This window comes from Mobula birostris, chromosome 1 (assembly GCF_030028105.1).
Source record: "Mobula birostris isolate sMobBir1 chromosome 1, sMobBir1.hap1, whole genome shotgun sequence".
Lineage (NCBI taxonomy): Eukaryota > Metazoa > Chordata > Chondrichthyes > Myliobatiformes > Myliobatidae > Mobula > Mobula birostris.
The window spans coordinates 31,662,184-31,682,344 of NC_092370.1; the positions used below are offsets into that span (position 1 = coordinate 31,662,184).

The 20,161-nt window shown below is 40.9% G+C and overlaps 1 protein-coding gene across 1 annotated transcript in view; it reads right to left on the reverse strand.

Moving 5' to 3' along the window:
* Positions 1-16,372: 16,372 nt before the first annotated feature.
* The window catches only part of LOC140195001 (cysteine-rich secretory protein LCCL domain-containing 1-like), a 42,760-nt gene continuing 38,971 nt past the window's right edge, over positions 16,373-20,161 (reverse strand). Inside the window, exons 14-15 of the mRNA XM_072252580.1 lie at positions 18,676-18,809; positions 16,373-17,519 (exon numbers count right to left, since the gene is read on the reverse strand). Of these exons, the coding sequence (XP_072108681.1) occupies positions 17,468-17,519; positions 18,676-18,809 (186 nt within the window). The 3' untranslated portion in view covers positions 16,373-17,467. The remainder of the gene's footprint in view (positions 17,520-18,675; positions 18,810-20,161) is intronic.

Consider the following 20,161-nt stretch of genomic DNA (forward strand, 5'->3'; position numbering starts at 1 on the left):
GTGGTTTGCTGTTGCCTTCTAGTGGGCAGTGTCTTTACGACACCATGACCCCAGCCATTATTAATGCTCTTCAAAGATCGTCAGCCTGGTGTCAGTGGTCACATAACCAGAACTTGTGATATGTACCAACTGCTCATATGACCATGCACCCCCCCCCCCCCCCAGTTCTGTGGCTCCACGTGACCCTGATCAGGGGCTTAAGCAGTTGCTAAACCTTGCCCACAGGTGATCTACAGGCTAGTGGAGAGAAGGAGTGCCTTACACCTCATTTGGTAGAGGCATATCTCCACCCCACCACCCAGCACTAAATAATGCTCTTGATACTAAATAACCAATTTAACCAATGTACATCTGACAAATAAAGCCAACCTTTTATATTTAAGTGCTGGCCCTATTAACAATGCCCAAAACACTAAATACAGGATAGGGTAGAGAGCTAGAGAGAACTTCAGTTAATGGGGTCACATACCTACTTGGAGAGACTAAATGCAGCAGTTTCCAAAACCATCTAATCCATGCACCCAATGTCCCTCTAGGATGTGCACACGCTCATATCTTTTGCTATTAGCACACAAAGGAATTTAACCTGCACACAAAAGCTTGTCACCCTCTACCTCGTTGACATGTTAAGTATATTTCAGGATCATACACAAACTCATTTCCTTTTCTGGTTTCTGATGTGGACGGTGTTGACCATGTGGAGTTTGCTGTAATTTGTCTGCAGATCTTAGAACTGGCTTATTTACACTGTTTATAGTGCACGACGAGATCAAAAGGTCATAAATTGGAAGAAAAGCAGGGCAACAACAGAATGTATAAAAGCAAAAGACGGCTGTACAATTATGGAAAAAGGAAAAATAATGCAAAGATGGTCAGAATATATCAAAGACCTATACGGCGACAAAGACCAAGAGGACAACTTTGATATTGGCAACAACAACGAGGGCCCAGCAATACTGAAAGAAGAAGTGGAACATGCTATGAAGAAAGTGCGAAAGGGGAAATCATCAGGACCAGATAACATTCCGGTTGAACTGTATGAAGCTCTAGAAGATTTTAGTGTAGAGAAATTAACAATCTTATTGAATAGAATATACAACAGTGGCAAGGTACCAGAAGATCTTTTAAAGACAGTATTTATTGCACTGCCAAAGAAACCAGGTGTAACAGCGTGTGGACAACACAGAACTATTAGTTTAATGAGACACCTCACAAAAATTCTACTTAGAATCATCATGCTCAGAATAAGAAACAAAACTAAACCAGAGATCAGTGAAGAACAGTGCGGCTTTGTCGAAGGCAAGGGAACATCAAACACCACTTACATTCTCAGGAATGTTATCGAAAGGTCAATAGAAGTACAACAAGACCTATACTTCTGTTTCATTGACTACACAAAAGCCTTTGACACAGTGAAACACCAAGTCATCATGAAAATGCTTGAAGATATTAATATCGACAGAAAAGATCTAAGAACAATCAAGAATCTCTACTGGCAACAAAGTGCAGCCATACGGATAGACAACGAGATTGGTGAATATCAGCCAATAAAGTGAGGACTCAGACAGGGTTGTGTTCTATCACCAGACCTGTTCTCCCTGTACAGTGAGAACATCATGAGAACCACACAAGACCTACCTGGAATAAGTATAGGAGGATACAATATCAACAACCTCCGCTATGCGGATGATACAGTACTGATAGCAAACAGTGAAGTAAATTTACAGAAACTAGTATCTACCATCAACACAGAGAGCAAAAGACTTGGCCTAACCTTAAACAAAAAGAAAACTGAAGTAATGGTAATATCAAAGAAACCTGATATCCCAAACTGTAGGATGGTATTGGGAAATGAAATCCTGAAACAAGTTCACAACTTCAAGTACCTTGGATCATGGGTAACATCTGATGGCAAATGTGAAACAGACATAAAAGCAAGAATAGCAATGGCAAGAACAGCAGTTACAGAAATGAGAAACATCCTAATGAACAAGAAAATAGCAATTGACATCCGCCTTAGAACTCTCAGCTGCTACATTCTTCCTGTATTGATGTACGGCCGTGAGTCATGGACCATCACAAATGCAATGGAACAAAGAATCAATGCGGCAGAGATGTGGTTCCTCAGAAAAATGCTATGCATATCATATATGGACAGGATAACCAACGAAGAAGTTCTACAGAGAACAAAAACAAAACAAACATTACTTAAAAAAAAATCAGAAAACAGCAGTCAAAATTCTTTGGACACATCATGCAAAGAGAGACATTAGAACATTTAGTTACAACTGGAAAGCTGGAAGGAAAAGGAAGCAGAGGCAGACAGAATGAAAATGATAGGTGGAATAACATCATGGTTAGAAACAGGGGAGGCAACAACGACAATTCGGAGGGTCAGGGACCGTGATGGATGGAGAGACATGATCGCCCACGCCGAATGGCAAGGCACCTGAATGAATGAATATTGAAGAAATTATTCAGTGTGTACATGTTGTTGTCATTGGGCACAGCACAAGATTTTTGCACACACCGGTCATTACAAGTTAGAGGGAACAATGCATGCGTGCTCCAGATCAGAAGAAAAGCTGAGAAATAAACCCATATCCATCAACCTCAAGCTCAGCTTGGATATGGGAGCACAATGTAACAAAATACCATTCAGGCTACACCCTAAGAACTGGAAAGGGGATGATATTTAAAGAAACAAAGCAATGACAAGCTGACGACAAATGAAGGAGGTAAAATTCCATGAATTGGAAAACTTAATCATAAAAGGCAAAAAAAAAACAAAGAATTAAAATTAGCTACATGTTTTAGGTTACCAAAATGGGAAGACCCACCACTCTGAACTTGAGAATTTGTGAGGAACAATGTGACACATTGCTAGCATTTGTATCTGAAGTACAATAAACAGAAACAGGGTACACCAACATGGAAAGTCGGCCTTTAGCAGCAGCATGTGGATATGATAAGTTCCACTCCTGCCTGTATGACTGGAAAGTTGTAGTGGGATTGAGCACGGAGTCTGAGGGGAAATATTCAAGAAATATAGATCAACACACATAAAAGTTGCTGGTGAACGCAGCTGGCCAGGCAGCATCTATTGGAAGAGGTACAATCGACGTTTCGGGCCGAGACCTTTCGTCAGGACTAACTGAAAGAAGAGCGAGGAAGAGCTATTAAACGAGGATTGGGTTGGGGGCAGACCATAAGTAGCAATGTGCTTCTGGTGCTCGCATGGCATGCCCACAATTTACTAACCCAAACCATAACCTTTGGATGGTAGGAGGAAACACTCATGGTCACGGGCAAACGTCCAATCTCCTTACAAACAGCACCAGGAATCGAAACCGAACTCACTGCCATTGTAAAGTGATTGTGCATATCGCTACCCTACCATGCCACTCCATGTTATCACATCACATTTATGGAAGTGCAGGTATCCATTCTGCATGGACGAAGGAGAGAGCTACTTTGTCTGTTTTGCACAATGCCTTGTCATACGGTGAGACTTACAATATAAGAACATTTAAAATAATTGGCACATAACAGCATTTCGAGGCAAATAAATCCACAAGTGACTGAATCAAGAGAACAGCAGTCATTTCCATGGATTTTTAAGCATTTATTTGTATAGTATAACTGGCTGCGATTCATAATAACATCATTATATTGAACAACTTACACCGAGCAGAATAAATGCTGTAGGAAAATACAACTCATGGTGGAAGACGTTGTGTTTTATGATGTAAAATAAAAAATGTGTTTTTGAGAGAAAGAGATTGGAATCTGCCACAGCCAATGTAAAGGGAGCATTTTCACCCATGTATAGAGAGCCTTTACTACTTAAAGAACATAGAACATAGAAAACCGACAGCACAGTACAGGCCTTCGGCCCACAATGCTGTGCTGAACATATACCAACTTTAGAAATTACCTAGGGTTATGCATAGCCCTCTATTTTTCTCAGCTCCACGTACCTGTCCAGGAAGTCTCTTAGAAGACCCTACTGTACCACCTCTACCACCATCACCGGCAGCCCATTCCACGCACTCACTACTCTCTGTGTAAAAAAACTTACCCCTGACATCTCCTCTGTACCTACTTCCAAGCACCTTAAAACTGTGTCCTCTTGTGTTAGCCATTTCAGCCCAGGGAAAAAGACTCTGACTATCCACATGATCAATGCCTCTCATCATCTTATACACCCCGAACAGGTCACTTCTCATCCTCCATCACTCCAAGGAGAAAAAGCCAACTTCACTCAACCCATTCTCATAAGGCATACTCCCCAATCCAGGTAAAGTCCTTGTAAATCTCCTCTGCACCCTTTCTATAGTTTGCACATCTAGTTTTCACATCCTTTCTGTAGTGAAATGACCAGAACCGAGCACAGTACTCCAAGTGGGGTCTGACCAGGGTCCTATATAGCTGCAACATTACCTCTCGGCTCCTGAACTCAATCCCACGGTCGATGAAGGCCAATACACTGTATGCTTTCTGAACCACACAGTCAACCTGCGCAGCAGCTTTGAGTGTCCTAAGGACTTGAACCCAAGATCCCTCTGATCCTCCACACTGCCAAGAGTCTTACCATTAATACTATATTCTGCCATCATATTTGACATACCAAAATGAATCACCTCACACTTATCTGGGTTGAACTCCATCTGCCTCTTCTCAGCCCAGTTTTGCATTCTATCAATGTCCCGCTGTAACCTCTGACAGCCCTTCACACTATCCACAACACCCCCAATCTTTGTATCATCAGCAAACTTATTAACCCATCCCTCCACTTCCTGATCCAGGTCATTTATAAACATCACGAAGAGAAGAGGTCCCAGAACAGATCCCTGAGGCACATCACTGGTCACCGACCTCCATGCAGAATATGACCCGTCTACATACACTCTTTGCCTTCTGTGGGCAAGCCAGTTCTGGATCCACAAAGCAAGGTCCCCTTGGATCCCATGACTTCTTACTTTCTCAATAAGGCTTATCAAATGCCTTGCTGAAATCCATATACACTACATCTACTGTTCTACCTTCATCAATGTGTTTAGTCACATCCTCAAAAAATTCAATCAGGTTCGTAAGGCACAACCTGCCTTTGACAAAGCCTTGCTGACTATTCCTAATCATACTACACCTCTCCAAATGTTCATACATCCCCCCTCTCAGGATCTTTTCCATCAATTTACCAACCACTAAAGTAAGACTCACTGTTCTATAACTTCCTGGGCTATCTCTACTCCCTTTCTTGAATAAGAGAAAAATATCTGCAACCCTCCAATCCTCCAGAACTTCTCCTGTCCCATTGATGATGCAAAGATCATTGCCAGAGGCTCAGCCCAGTAGCCTGGGTTACATCCCATCCGGTCCCATTTACTTATCCAACTTGATGCTTTCCAAAAGCTCCAGCACATCCTCTTTCTTAATATCTATATGCTCAAGTTTTTCAATCTACTGTAAGTCATCTCTACAATCACCAAGGTCTTTTTCCGTAGTTAATACTGAAGCAAAGTATTCATTAAGTACCTCCGCTATCTCCTCTGGTTCCATACACACTTTTCCACTGTCACACTTGATTGGTCCTATTCTCTCACATCTTATCCTCTTGCTCTTCACATACTTGTAGAATGCCTTGGAGTTTTCCTTAATCCTACTCACCAAGGCCTTCTCATGGCCCCTTCTGGCTCTTCTAATTTCATTCTTAAGCTCCTTCCTGCTTGCCTTATAATTTTCTAGATCTCTAATCTTTATAACTATGAATATTTGACAAGAAAAAACAGTGAATAACAGTTCAGAGGTTTAGGTGGCAAGAAGTATTACATCTGATTTTTACATAAGCAGGGATTAAATTAAAATCACTCTCATTAAGCTAATTGTTCGATGTCAGCCGGATGTCCAGATTATTTGTACAACTGTTCATTTTGTTGGATGATCATTTATTGTTGTGTCCACTCAGCATCACAATGCCATGTTGATCAGGTCCTTGTTCATGTGAAATGCCGAATCATGGAATTGGTCATTCTTACAATGTGAACTGCCTAACACTTACTTTAAAACTGCTTAGAAGAGATTTATTTTTATTTTACTTAGAAGTACAGCATGGTAAGAGGTCTTTCTGGCCCAGATACACCCAATGTGTCCAATTAACCTACTAACCTGTGAGGCTTTTTGTCACTGAACCTAAGATTTTACAGTGGGACTGATCTGTAAGAAAGTCCAAAATCGAGTTTATTGTCAAATGCACAAGTACAGTCACAATGAAAGATATAATCGCAGCAGTGTTGCTGACACATAGCATCATATAAGCAGTATTCACATGAAAAAAACATAAACTAAACAGAAATTGTGCACATTTTTTTGAGAAAACAAAATTAGAATTAAAAAACAAAGCCATTTTCAGTACAAAATGGTCTGCCGTCATAGTGCTGCTAAATTGTGATAATTAATTCAAGTTGAAGTTCGAGTTCAAGTTTCTAGTCATTCAACCGTGCACATGTATACCGCCAAAAGAAATAGCTGCAGAGCACAGTGCATATAAATCACACACAGCACATTAAGTAATATTACCACAAATAAACTAACAAATAATAAGGTGCACTTACGACGGCAGATAAAAAGTAAACAGTATAACACTACCGCCGCTTCATACGCGATGAGATCTGGATGGTGGCAAGGAATTCAGTGGTCTCACATTCTGGGGGAAGAAGCTGTTTCCCATCCTAACAGTCCTTGTCCTAATGCTATGGTACCTCCTGCCCGATGTGGGAATGGGCGGGGAGGGGGGCAGTTCAAACAGATTGTGGGAAGGATGGGAGGGATCATTGACAATGATAAAGGTCCTACATATGCAATACCCTTGATAGAAGCCTTGTGGTAAACCATATATATATGTTGTAACTGGGTTAACTGTCTGGACACACCCCTCTGCTGACTGCCCCTGTGGCTCCTCCGACAGATCCCTGAATAAAGGCGTTTTTGCCCTGCTCCATCCCCTCAGACCAGGGGCAGATACTCAGCATGGGGGGTCACGTCTTACTGCGAATAAAAGCTTTTCAGTGTTTACCCTACTTCAGTCTTTTGGAATTATTGAAGGAGCTTCAAGCCTCAGATGGGTGGAAGAGAGGCCTTGACGATCCTCTCAATCCTTTGTAGGAACTTACACTCTATAAAGGTCAGATGCCTTTCAATTCCTGTATCAGGCAGTGATGCAGCTGGTCAGGAAACTCTCAATGGTGCTCCTGTAAAAATTAGTCAAAAGGGTTAAAATGGGGGTGGGGAAAGGGAGGGAAGTGGGGGAGCCTCATTTGCTTCAAATTCCTCAGCAAGTGGAGATGCTGTTGTGCTTTCTGGACTAAAGAGGTGACGTTGAGGGACCAGATGAGATCATCCATTATGTGCACTCCCAGAAACTTGGTGCCCTCCACAGAGGAGCCGTTTATATGAAGTGAGGAGAAGTCAGCCTGTGTCTTTCTAAAGATCACAATCATCTCTTTGATTTTCTCCATATTGAGACTCAAGTTGTTGTGCTTGCACTGTTCTACCAGCCGTGCTTCCTCCTCTCTGTATGTCATCTCATCATCGCTGTGGATGAAGCCAACTACCATTATGTCATCAGCAAACTCGGTGATTTGGTTTGAACTGGATCTAGCAATGAAGATGTGCACCAACAGCGGGCTGAGCACACAGTCCTGCAGGCACCAGCGTGATGGAGTTAGGGATGTTTCTGCCAACATGGACTGACTGTGGTCTTTCTGTCAAGAAGTCCAAGATCCAATTACAGAGAGAGGCATTAAGACCCAGCAAGGGCAATTTATCCACTAGCTTCTGAGGGATGATCATATCAAACACTGAGCTGAAGTCAATGGACAGCATCCTGGCATATGAAGCACTAGTTCCCAGGTGGGACAGGACAGAGTGGAGTACACAGGCCATAGCATCATCAGTGGACCCTTTTGAACAATAAAGAAACTGGAAAGGGTCCAATATAGCCGGAAGATGGGATTTAATGCAATTCAGGTTTTTGAGGGCTGTGTTCAAGGTGCTTAATTTCATGTATTTCAGTTGGATTGTACTAATGAAGGCTGCAAAAAGTGTAAGTTTTGAATTTGTGTATATCACTGACAGAAACTTCAGGATTTGCATGTTAGTCTCCGTAAATACAAAAATCCCAGTGTTGGTGTCAGTCACACTGAATAATGATGGTGAGCATTGGTAATTTTGTCATCGTTATTGCCGCAGATTCCAGGCCAATAAATCTCAGTCAAGTTAAATGTGCGGAAATCCAGCAATCAATCTTCAGCAAAGAAAACAATTATACACATCATGCCCCTTAAGGTAATGCATGTTACAGGAAATGTTATGTTAGTTGAGGTTTAATAAATGATAATTCACAAATGTGAATCAGATAATGAAGTAAATATTGTTCATTCATGTGATAGCATTTTTCTCCCATTCACTGTAATATTTCTCTTCCTCCTTTGCTCTTCAATCTCCATGAACACTACCTCACTCTTCCTCTTTTGCACCATTTATTTAAACTTATACTAATTTCTTATGTCAGTGTTGTACTGCTGCCACAAAACAAGAAATTCCACAATTAATGTCATTGACAATAAACTGGATTCTAATTCCGATTTTCATTCTCATTCTGATTCTAATTCTGTGTACCAATGACTTCTTGTTTGTGTGTCCCATCTTTGGTACAAGTGTCTGCCATGAACATTAAACATAATTGCCAGTGCGACAGATTACAGCTGTGGGTAACCTGCTGAGAAGGCAGCTTTGCAATTGTATATAAAAGAAATGCTAAAAGTACTCTAGGAATGGGCCATTCATCAACTATCCCATTTTAGGAGTTTGAGGACACTTGGTTTGTCAACTAAAACAGTCAAAAACTTCTGCAAATGTACCTTGGAGAGCATTCTGACTGGCTACATTACCTTCTCGTATAGGAGGCACTATTGCACAAGATCGAAGTAAGTTGGAGAAACTTGTAAAATTATTCAGCTCCATCATGGGTACTAGCCTCTGTAATATCCAAGTAATCTTCAAGGAACGGTGCCTTAGGAAAGCAGCGTCCATCATTAAGAGCCACTACCACCCAGGACATGCCCTTTTCTCACTGTTACCATTGGGAAGGAGGTAGAAACACCTGAAGGCACACATTCAGTGTTTCAGGAATGGCTTCTTTCCCTCTGCCATCCAATTCCTAAATGGACATTGAACCCATGAACGCTACCTCATTACTTTTTTATTTCTGTTTTTTGTACTATTTATTTTAACTTAATTATTTAATAGACATAAAATTTACTGTATATACTTACCGTAATTCAGATTTTTTTTAATTCTGTATTTATTTGTCATGTATTTCATTGTACCACTGCTGCAAAGTTGACGAATTTCGTGATATATGCCAGTGATATTAAACCTGGTGTGGGCACGTGGCCAAGTGGTTAAGGCATTGGACTAGCGACCTGAAGGTCGTAAGTTCGAGCCCCAGCTGAGGCAACGTGTTGTGTCTTTGAGCAAGGCACTTAATCACGCATTGCTCTGCGACGACACTGGTGCCAAGCTGTATGGGTCTTAATGCCCTTCCCTTGGACAACATTGGTGTCGTGGAGAGGGGAGACTTGCAGCATGGGCAACTGCTGGTCTTCCATACAACCCTGCCCAGGCCTGCGCCCTGGAGAGTGATGACTTTCCAGGTGCAGATCCATGGTCTCGCAAGACTAATGGATGCCTTTGCTTTATTAAACCTGACTCTGATTCTTCTGGTTTTGGAAGTCATACTAGGACACCAAAACTGAGCTGGATTCATCGGGCTACTTTCCATGGGGAATGAGGAGTCGGTATTCTAAACACAGCCTCTCCTCAAATGGTTATAGCTCTAAACCTTTGATGATTTTTGTGTTGTTTTTCTCCGGCCAAAGTTATGTTGGTGTTGTTACCACGTCCTTGCACATTAAAGTCAATGGGAGGATTAAAAGGAGGAGTTGCGAAATTATTTGCCAGTCTGCCTCCGCATGTAATCTAACCAAACAGAATCAAAGTCTTCCTTTCACCAGTCCAGCCTGGACCTGATCTCAGTACATAGAGGTGAAAGGCCACTGAGTCACTCTGTCTCACCATCTTAAATTATATCTTAACTGAACCATAATTTCTCCGCAACTTCCGCTATCTTCAAAAGGATGCAATCAACAAACACGTCTTTACCTCCAACCCCCACCACTCTCCGCTCTCCAGAGGTACCACTCTCTCCGTGATTCCCTTGTCCATTCATCCCTCCCTACCAATCTCCCTCCTGGCACTTATCCCTGCAAGTGGAAGAAGTGCGACACCTGGCCATACACCTCCTCCCTCACCTCCGGCCAGGGCTCCAAACAGGCCGTCTGGATGAGGCAACACTTCACCTGAGTGTCTGTCGGGGTCAGCTACTGTGTCCGGTGCTTCCGGTGTAGCCTCCTCTACATCAACGAGGCCAGATATAGATTGTGATGTTGAGCACCTTCACTCTGTCCACAACAAGCAGAATTTCCTGGTGGCCTGCCATTTTAATTCCAATCCCCATTCCCATTCTCATTGCTGGTGAACGCAGCATCTCTAGGAAGAGGTACAGTTGACGTTTCAGGCCGAAACCCGTCGTCAGGACTAACTGAAGGAAGAGTTAGTAAGAGATTTGAAAGTGGGAGGGGGAGGGGGAGATTCAAAATGATAGCAGAAGACAGGAGGGGGAGGGATGGAGCCAAGAGCTGGACAGGTGATTGGCAAAGGGGATATGAGAGGATCATGGGACAGGAGGTCTGGGGAGAAAGACAAGGGGTGGGGAGAAGCCCAGAGGATGGGCAAGGGGTATAGTCAGAGGGACAGAGGGAGAAAAAGGAGAGTGAGAGAAAGAATCTGTGTATATAAATAAATAACGGATGGGGTACGAGGGGGAGGTGGGGCATTAACGGAAGTTAGAGAAGTCAATGTTCATGCCATCAGGTTGGAGGCTACCCAGATGGAATATAAGGTGTTGTTCCTCCAACCTGAGTGTGGCTTCATCTTTACAGTAGAGGAGGCCGTGGATAGACATGTCAGAATGGGAATGGGACATGGAATTAAAATGTGTGGCCACTGGGAGATCCTGCTTTCTCTGGCGGACAGAGCGTAGGTGTTCACCTGTCCAGCTCTTGGCTCCATCCCTCCCCCTCCTGTCTTCTCCTATCATTTTGGGTCTCCCCCTCCCCCTCCCACTTTCAAAGCTCTTACTAACTCTTCCTTCAGTGAGTCCTGACGAAGGGTCTCAGCCTGAAACGTCGGCTGTACTGCATCCTAGAGATTCTGCCTGGCCTGCTGCGTTCACCAGCAATTTTGATGTGTGTTGCTTGAATTTCCAGCATCTGCAGAATTCCTGTTGTTCCCATTCCCATTCTGACATGTTGGTCCATGGCCTGCTCTACTGCCATGGTAGGGCCACTGTTAGGCTAGAGGAGCAACACCTCATATTCGGTCCGAGTAGCCTTTAACCTGATGGCACAAAATCAATTTCTCTAACTTTTGATCATTTCCTGCTATCTCCTTCCATTCCCCATTGTAGTTCTCCTCTTACCCCTTCTCTTCTTCTCACCTGCCTATCATCTCCCTTTGGTGCTGGTCTTTCTTCCCTTTCTCCCTGGGTCCACTCTCCTCTCTTATGAGATTCATTCTTCTTCCGTCCTTTTCCTCCTATCATCCCACTACTCACTTCATCCCCTTCCCCTCACCTGGCTTTACCTATTACCTCTAACTTGCAATCCTTCCCCTCCCCCCATCTTCTTATTCTGACTTCTTTTCCCTCCCTTTCTAATCCTGAAGAAGGGTCTGGCCCTGAAATGTCGACTCTTTATTTCTTTCAATAAATGCTGCCTGACCTGTTGAGTCCCCCAACATTTTGCATGAGTTACTGTTGATTTCCAGCATCTGCAGAATCACTTGCGTTTATTACCTAAATTCAAGTGCTATATGAGTCAGAAAATGCAGAACTTAGCTCTGCACCACAAATAATTCAGCCATTATACTTAATAGGAGGTAACCAGAATTGTAGAGAGACAGTTTGGCCATGGTGTTTCTAAATGAAGATTTAATATTGTTATATCACCATTTTCCTACACTTCCCTGCCAAATGCTATGACTCATTGGGAAGAGAATTTCTCATGCTTCCATTGCTGTTTCTCTATTCACTGCTGGCACTGTGTATTGAGTATGGAAATGCTATTCAGCTGGATGGTATCATAACTATTGATTTCATTCACGCCCTCCCATGGTGACCACACACCGACTTTCGCGTCTACAACTGAATCCAACGCTACTAACTTGTGCATCGTCTTTTCAAATCAACTGTTAACTGAGATCAGTTTGCTCAACTCAGATTTGAAATCAATGGAAGAGACGATCATATGAGCTTTAAGTCAGACAATTCCTTCTCAAAAAGTTTCACAATTAATAGTTAAATTGAAAACAATTGTTATAATTGTTTTTGAAACAATCTCAAAAAAGTTCAAACTTCAAAATAAACTTATTACCAAAGTACCATATGTATATGTCACCAAATACTATCCCAAGATTATTTTTTTTGTGGATATTCACAGTACCATGAATGAGATTAAATGAATGAATAAATGAATGCAAAAGAAGTAGAATGAATGAGAAAGAAGTAAAATGAATGAGATTTTGGGGAATAACACACACAAAATGCTGGAGGAACTCAAGGGGCTAGGCAGCATCTGTGGAAAAGAGTGGTCGACATTAAAAGATTTTGGGAAGCTCAGTACCAAAATTAAAAATATCAAGAACACAGAGACATGCCTACCAAAGGGCTAGATGGAGGGTCAAGGATCCAAGGGCACAGCCTCAGAATAAAAGGACACCCTTTTAAAACTGAATGAAAGGGATTTCTTCAGCCAGAGGGTGGTGAATATGTGCAATTTGTTGCCACCAGAGGCCGATGAGGCCATGTCATTTGGCGTTTTTAAGGATGACATCGATATATTCGTGAATGGTAAGGGAGTTATGGGTTACAGGGAGAAAGCAGGAAAATGGCGTTGGACAAAAGCAGCGAAAGTTATGGTCTTGGCCAGTTAGGGAGTGGGCCAACAAGTCCAAACAGACTTCAATGTAGATAAGTATGAAGTAGTGCAATTTTAAAAGTCAAACCAGCATACTACAAATGGTAGGGCACTACAGATTGTAATGGAATAGAGGAACTTAGGAGATACAAGTGCGTTACTCACTGAAAGTGGTGTCACGGGTAGACGGGGTGATAGTAAAGGTAATATCACACTAGCCATCAATCAAGGTATTGAGTATTGGGGTTGGGACATTATCTTGCAGTTGTACTAGTTGCTGGTGACGCCATACTTGAATGTCGTGAACAGTTTTGGTCAGCTCATTAATGGAAACGTGACTAAACTGGAAAGAGTGTGGAAAAGATTTATGAGGATGCTGTCAGGACAAGAGAGCCTGAGTTATTGGGAGAGGTTGACCAGATTAGGTCTTTATTCCTTGGAAAGAGAGGCAACCTGATAGAAATGTTTAAAATTATAGAGGTATAGATAAGGTAACAGTCTTTTACCCCAATAGGGGAATACAAAACTAGGGGGAATAGATTTAGGGTGAGAGGGGAAAGTTTGAAAAGGGACCTCAGGGGCAATCTTTTCATGCTTCTCAGGTGGTGAGTATATAGAATGAACTGCCAGAGTGGTTGAGGAAGATACAGCAGTATCAATCAGGAAGCACTTGAATAGGTAAGTAGAAGGGCAGGGCATGGTGGGATATGGGCTGAATGCAAGAAATTGGGACTAGCTGTGTGGGCAAGATCAGCATGGATTCAATGGGCTGAAGGGCCTGTATCTGACTATTGAAAAACCTCTTTGAAATACCACCAAGCAAAATGTCACTTAGATCTCAAAAGCAAAATACTGCCAATGCTGGAAATCTAAAATAATAACAGAGGTGAAATTCTTTAGAAGGTCAGGAACCATCAGATCAAGAAGTGAAAAGGCATATGGCATTCTTGTCTTTATTAGTCGAAACATTGAGTTCAATAGTCAGGAAGTTATGTTGCAGCTTTATAGATCTCTAGTTAGGCTGCATCTGGAGTATTATACAGTTCCGGTTGCCCCATTGTGGGAAGGATGTTGAGACTTTGAAAAGAGTGCAGAAGAAGTTTACCAGGATGTTGCCTGGATTTGAGGGCTTGTGCTATAATGAGAGGTTGGACAAACATGGTTGTTTTCTGTGGAGCACTGGAGGCTCAGGTGAGATCTGATAGAGGTTTATGAGATTGTGAAAGGCATAGGCAGACAATTCATTTTTCTCTCCAAGGGTTGAAATGTCTAATACCAGAGGGCATGTATCTAAGGTGAGGGGAGGGGAGTAGATGTGAGGGGCAAGTTTTTTATTTAAATACGCAGATAGTGGTGGGTGTCTGGAATATGCTGCCTAGGGCAGTGGTAGGGTAAAATACATTAGGGACTTTTAAGAGACGTTTAGATAGGCACATAAATGTGAGAAAAATGTAAGGATATGGATAATATGTAGGCAGTGGAGATTTGTCCAATTAGCCATTTAATAATGAAATTGGTTTGGCACATTATTGTGGACCGAAGTGCCTGTAACTGTGTTTCTACCATTCTGTGTTCAATCTGTGGATGGAGAAACTAATTCTGATGCAAGAATATTGACTGCAGCATTATGCCAGTTCACACCCCACAGATGTTTTACCTGCTGAGTATTTGCCACATTCTGCTTTTACTTAAGCATTCAGATCCCTATAATTAAGTTGGTCATTTAATCAATCATGTACCTTCACTCAGCTGTGGGCTCTTGGAAAGTGCTTCAGAACCTCCCGTTATACTTTTAATAGGCATCCGTTAGTCTAATGAGACCATGGATTTGCGCCTTGGAAGGTTTCCAGGGCACAGGCCTGGGCAAGGTTGTACGGAAAACCAGCAGTTGCCCATGCTGCAAGTCTCCCCTCTCTACGCCACCGATGTTGTCCAAGGGAAGGGCATTAGGACCCGTACAGCTTGGCACCGGTGTCGTCGCAGAGCAATGTGTGGTTAAGTGCCTTCCTCAAGGACACACACGCTGCCTCAGTCAAGGCTCAAACTAGCGACCTCCAAATCACTAGACGAACGCCTTAACCATTTGGCCACGCGCCAACACCGTTATACTTTTATTGGTGTCTCAATTACTGCATTGGCTTTTAGTATGTTTCTGAGTTACCTTTCTGCTCTCTGTGATGTGCCAGCCATTTAACTGAATCAGTAGTGAAACAGTGTAAGGGCAAGATAAATAAATTCATCAGATTTTAAAGGTTTCTCCCATTTATTCCTGCAGTACAGGGCCAAGTAAAAATCTACTCAATTTTTCTTAACAGCATTATATTAAACCAAGTATAGCACTGATGTTTATTATTAGAGCAGTACAAATAGTTTAATAAATATTTCTAATAATCCCGAGCTGCTGTGAAATTCATGATTTTAATAAAGTATTAATAAATTGGGTACAAGAGTCAGATACAACTGGTTGTCAGTTTTCAAACCAGCTACTGCAAGCCATAGACAAGCACAAAAAGGCAGATTAACATATAATTTTAAGGGTTCCAACATCAAATATATCAACACAGAAATTTGTATATTTAATAAACGTTTCACACACTGTATTGGTGTGGAAAAGAGGCCAACAGTTACAGAATGGCAAGGTGATACAAAATCCTTTCAGTTCTGATCGCACCATATAATATAATCAGAAATTTTTTTTATAAAGGTGCTTTTAAACTGCATTTTTCATAGATTTACTAAAATAACTTGTTTAAAATAATTTTTAAAAATGTTAATTCATTTCCTCCAAAAACAAAACGGATATGGTAAAAGAGAACTGTCTGGAATATAAAAAGAAACCTCTTCCATGTACAAATTACGGAAACTAGATGAACAAGAGCAGTGCAATATTTATTGTTTACAGGGTCTTTAATTCAAAATGAGAAAATAAACGCAGATTTCACTACAAAAATGTGTGTAAGCACAAAAACTACAAAAAGGTATAGTATCTGAGGTAGTAAAGATACATAATGGCAGACAGTTTTTGAAAGGCAGACTTCATAAACATTTAAAGTTCAAAGTTCAAAAGATTTATGATTTAACTTGAACTTTGAAAGGCAGACTTTATAAACACTTAAAAGTTACAAGTACAAAAGGCAATTTTAACATGTAACAAAATAACTTAAATAACTTCCAACAGCTTGCTGTTTGTGAGCAATATAGTTTTCTTAAAAACAAATATCAACATTATACTATGTTTCACATACTAAATAGCAGAATGTATATTAGCGAGCTTACTTTCAAAAGGCGTACTTCATAATCTATGTTGTTCCATCTATGTATAGCGTATGCTAATTTTGTTTGGACATTGATTCAATTACTTTCTAAAGGTGTTTGAATTTCTGATTTATACATTCCAATTTGTCATTTTGGCCAAGTGACTAGAAATGGTGATAAAGTCTAGTGTGAAATGGTGTCACTAACTGAACAGAACCCCAAGAAGATTGCCTGAGGCCTGCTCAAATCTGGGCCTCAGGCCTTCTATGCTGCAGATGTCAATTGAGTATTCCAATACAGCTCAAATGATGAGCTGATTCTGGCACTGAGACAGGCTGCAGGGAGGTGTCAGGAGACATGGGTAAAATTTCAAGGTGGGGGGGAATGAAGGGACTTTCAATGATGCACAATACTTTAGAAAACACAAGAGGCAAACTCCTAATCTACTTGATTTAACGGATACATACGCAGTAAGGGGTCTCCAGCTGGAGACCCAAAGACAACTGGATAACATGAAAGGGGCAAGCTCTGTTCAGTTGATAAAGTTATAACGGCCCCAATACAAATATTAGGATATCAGTTCAAGGCTTGTTTCAGTTGGACACTCTGATACTTAGAAGTTACTGGCTTCTACTTATAGATGCGAAACATCACCCTGAAAATATGTCTTTCACTCCTCTCCCATGATTGTACAAGCTGATTACTCTACCAAAAATACAATATTATCATCAATTAATTTCCTGGCCTGCAGGAATCTGCCAGGTTCTTAAGCACTAGATTAGTTCAACCTAATCATGGGTTTCAGTCTGAACCTTGGTGTTTAACAATTGGTTGTGTCATTGAGTTAGCAGCATGCTGTTAGACAACAGCAATTTTAAATTTTTAATTCATTTTGTTTATGGGGCAGTTCCATTATTAATATAATTACTGCTTATATGGTCTTAACTTTCTGCATTACCCTTCCTTAATACATGGTGCAGAAAGTTTTGGTTTGCAATAGATAAAACTGTTTCTGCCAATATCCTAACACAGCAAAAAAACCACAGGAAATAGTTGAAACACTTTCCTTTGCTTCTTCCAAGTCCTGTATTAAACGTGGTTACGTTTGACCGGAGTCAAATGATTGCAAATATTCTGAATGCTTTGGCTCCAGGTGGATTTTTCAGGCTAAAAAAGGAGAGAAAAAAGGCATAAGGAAATGTAAGGACATGCTCTCTTTCAATGATCAATCCCAAATCTCCTTACTTGCTGTAATTAGTTTTAGCTGTTAATAGCACTTCTTTTTTTTCGCAAAGGAATAAAATTAAAAATTTAACGTCTTTCTAATATATTCTACACATGGTGTGTTACAGAGGGGCTATCCACATGTCTTGTTATTTCATAAACTCTGAATGTAGCAAAAAACAATTAAGAATAATTCATAATAGAATCTGATAAACAATAAAACTCAGGCTCTGGGCTGTGAAGTTTTGGGCAAAGCTTGAAAATAAATTCTGTTCACCGTTGTTTATACCCAAGGCTGACATTTATGTCAAAGGGAAGTATTTCAAAATGAACTACCTCAGCCAAGCCATGCTGAAACAAAAAATAACTAAAAGATCAGAATTAGGGTGCTTTCTCCCTCCCCTTCCCCACCAAACTGCTTCTGCAGTTGACTTCTGGGTAGAACTTTTCAAACAGTATCTGAAACTGCCTGGATAGTAATCAACAGGAGTCACTGTAATAAAGGACTTCATTATTCGGGCATGTTTAATACTATTAACTACTAAATCCTTAATAGAATATTCTTTGTTTATACTAAAATTTGCATTATTTCCCTCTGCTCATGATGAACTGAATGTAAAAAAACACTTAGAATGCTCATAAGACATTTAAGATTCTTGAACAATATAGGTTCATGCACAGGCTTTGGAATCTTTATCTGAATATAATTTCTACAGATTGGTCCAGAATATTTTCCCCCCAATCTGACATCAATGCTAAGGACCTTTATTAATAAATTCTAAAATTCATCAGAAATATTTGCTGTTTGTCTACAAGATCCAGACATTTTGTAAACAACAGTCATAAAAACAGTATTTGTTATGATGTAATAATAAGCAGCTTTTAAGGGGATATGTTTTATCAGCTTACAGGAACCAGGCGGTTCTGCATACTATACCCTCTGCTGAATTAACTAATTACTTTGCTAAACATTGGGATGGGATAGGCTGTTTCAGCCAGTTTGTGTTTCACATACCAAATAATGGTTCAATAAGCTCTGCTGTTGAAAATTTAACTCTGGCATCTGAATAAGCCTGCTGCTTTAGATTACAGTTCTAACCTTTCCGAGAATATTCCATTCTGGTACGAGCCAAAATAGCGTTGCTTTTTCTCAACTGGCATCATATCAATGTAACCTCCTTCATAATTACGAATGACCCCGGCATGTACCGCTGCTCTGCAAATACTGGATCTCTAAAGGGAATAAATAAATTATAAATTATTAATATCAGAAATAAATACATCTCTGTGCAATTTCTGACCTCAAATCAGAATTATTCAGATGACTAAACTACTTTGGATTTGAAATTATGTTAGACAAATAAAACAGGTTTGAAAGTGAAAACTTGCTTGCATTTGGTATTTAAAATTTTTTGACTTCCACAATAGAGTTAATAGTTTGTGCATGAAATCTTCATTCCAAAAACAGTAAAGATATCAGGCGAATAAAGAACTTAAGGTGATGTATTTTCAACTTCGAAGGAAATTTTTCAGCTCTGGGGTGAGCAAAGGAGGTCAGCAACCAGACCAAAATAAGTAGCATTATAATCGCTCGAATACGATGTTCTCCAAAGGGATTGTCGGCTGGTGAGTCCTCAGGTAGCTGCTGAGACGGATCCAAGATCCACACATTCTGGTACAGTATGGACATGAGTAAGCGGTGGCTGTGGTTAGTGGTTGGGTCGTTCGGTTGTTCAGACTCTCCTTTCACAACTGCCGCTTGTTCTCTGTGGCACAGCGGAGATTGCTCTTATGCAGTGCAACTCCTTCTTCAATGGATTTCCTGCAAGTGTATCCATGGAGCGTAATTTCCCCAGGAAATAAAAACCCAGTCATAGTTATAACGAGAAATAGGAATGAGTGTGGTGATGAAGATGAGCTTATTGTGTGCTCTACACAGGAAACTGAGCTGTGGAAAAAGCCTCCAGAGACAGCAGAGGACCCAGGCTGAAGACACAAGGTAAACAAAGAATCTGACTTGTCAGAAGACAATTAAATAAGCAACCTTAGCAGTTAACATATAATTAATTATTGCTCAAATACAAAACTAATTGATCTACATGAACTGTGATTTCCTAAATCTATCAAAAACACTGTCTGAAGCTAATCAGAGTCCAATGGATAATGCTGCTTTGACTCTTCAAGACCACTTTATTATGTTCAGGGCAAGGTATTGAATATTTTATAAACTTTCTCATGTTGCACATTCACTTGAGCTACAGTGCAGCCTGACAAAGAGCAAGGCTGTTTCTACTCTGATCTATTAATGCATCTCCACCTCAGTCTCAGACTTGCAGGACAATCCATCCTAAAACAGTAGCTCATATTGGACATTCTCTCATCTCTGCTCACTGTCTGGGCCTTTGTGAAATGTTGTCAAGCAGATATTTTTACTGGAAAGGATTTTGTGTACAGTACACTTCCACGATCAGCTCAGGAAGGACGAATTTGGAGATGTGAATGGTAGCAATCCCAGGGCCACCTGCTTGATGGCAAATATCATGGAAAACAGGAGAAAAGGCCAATCATTTCAAGCTTGATTGTCA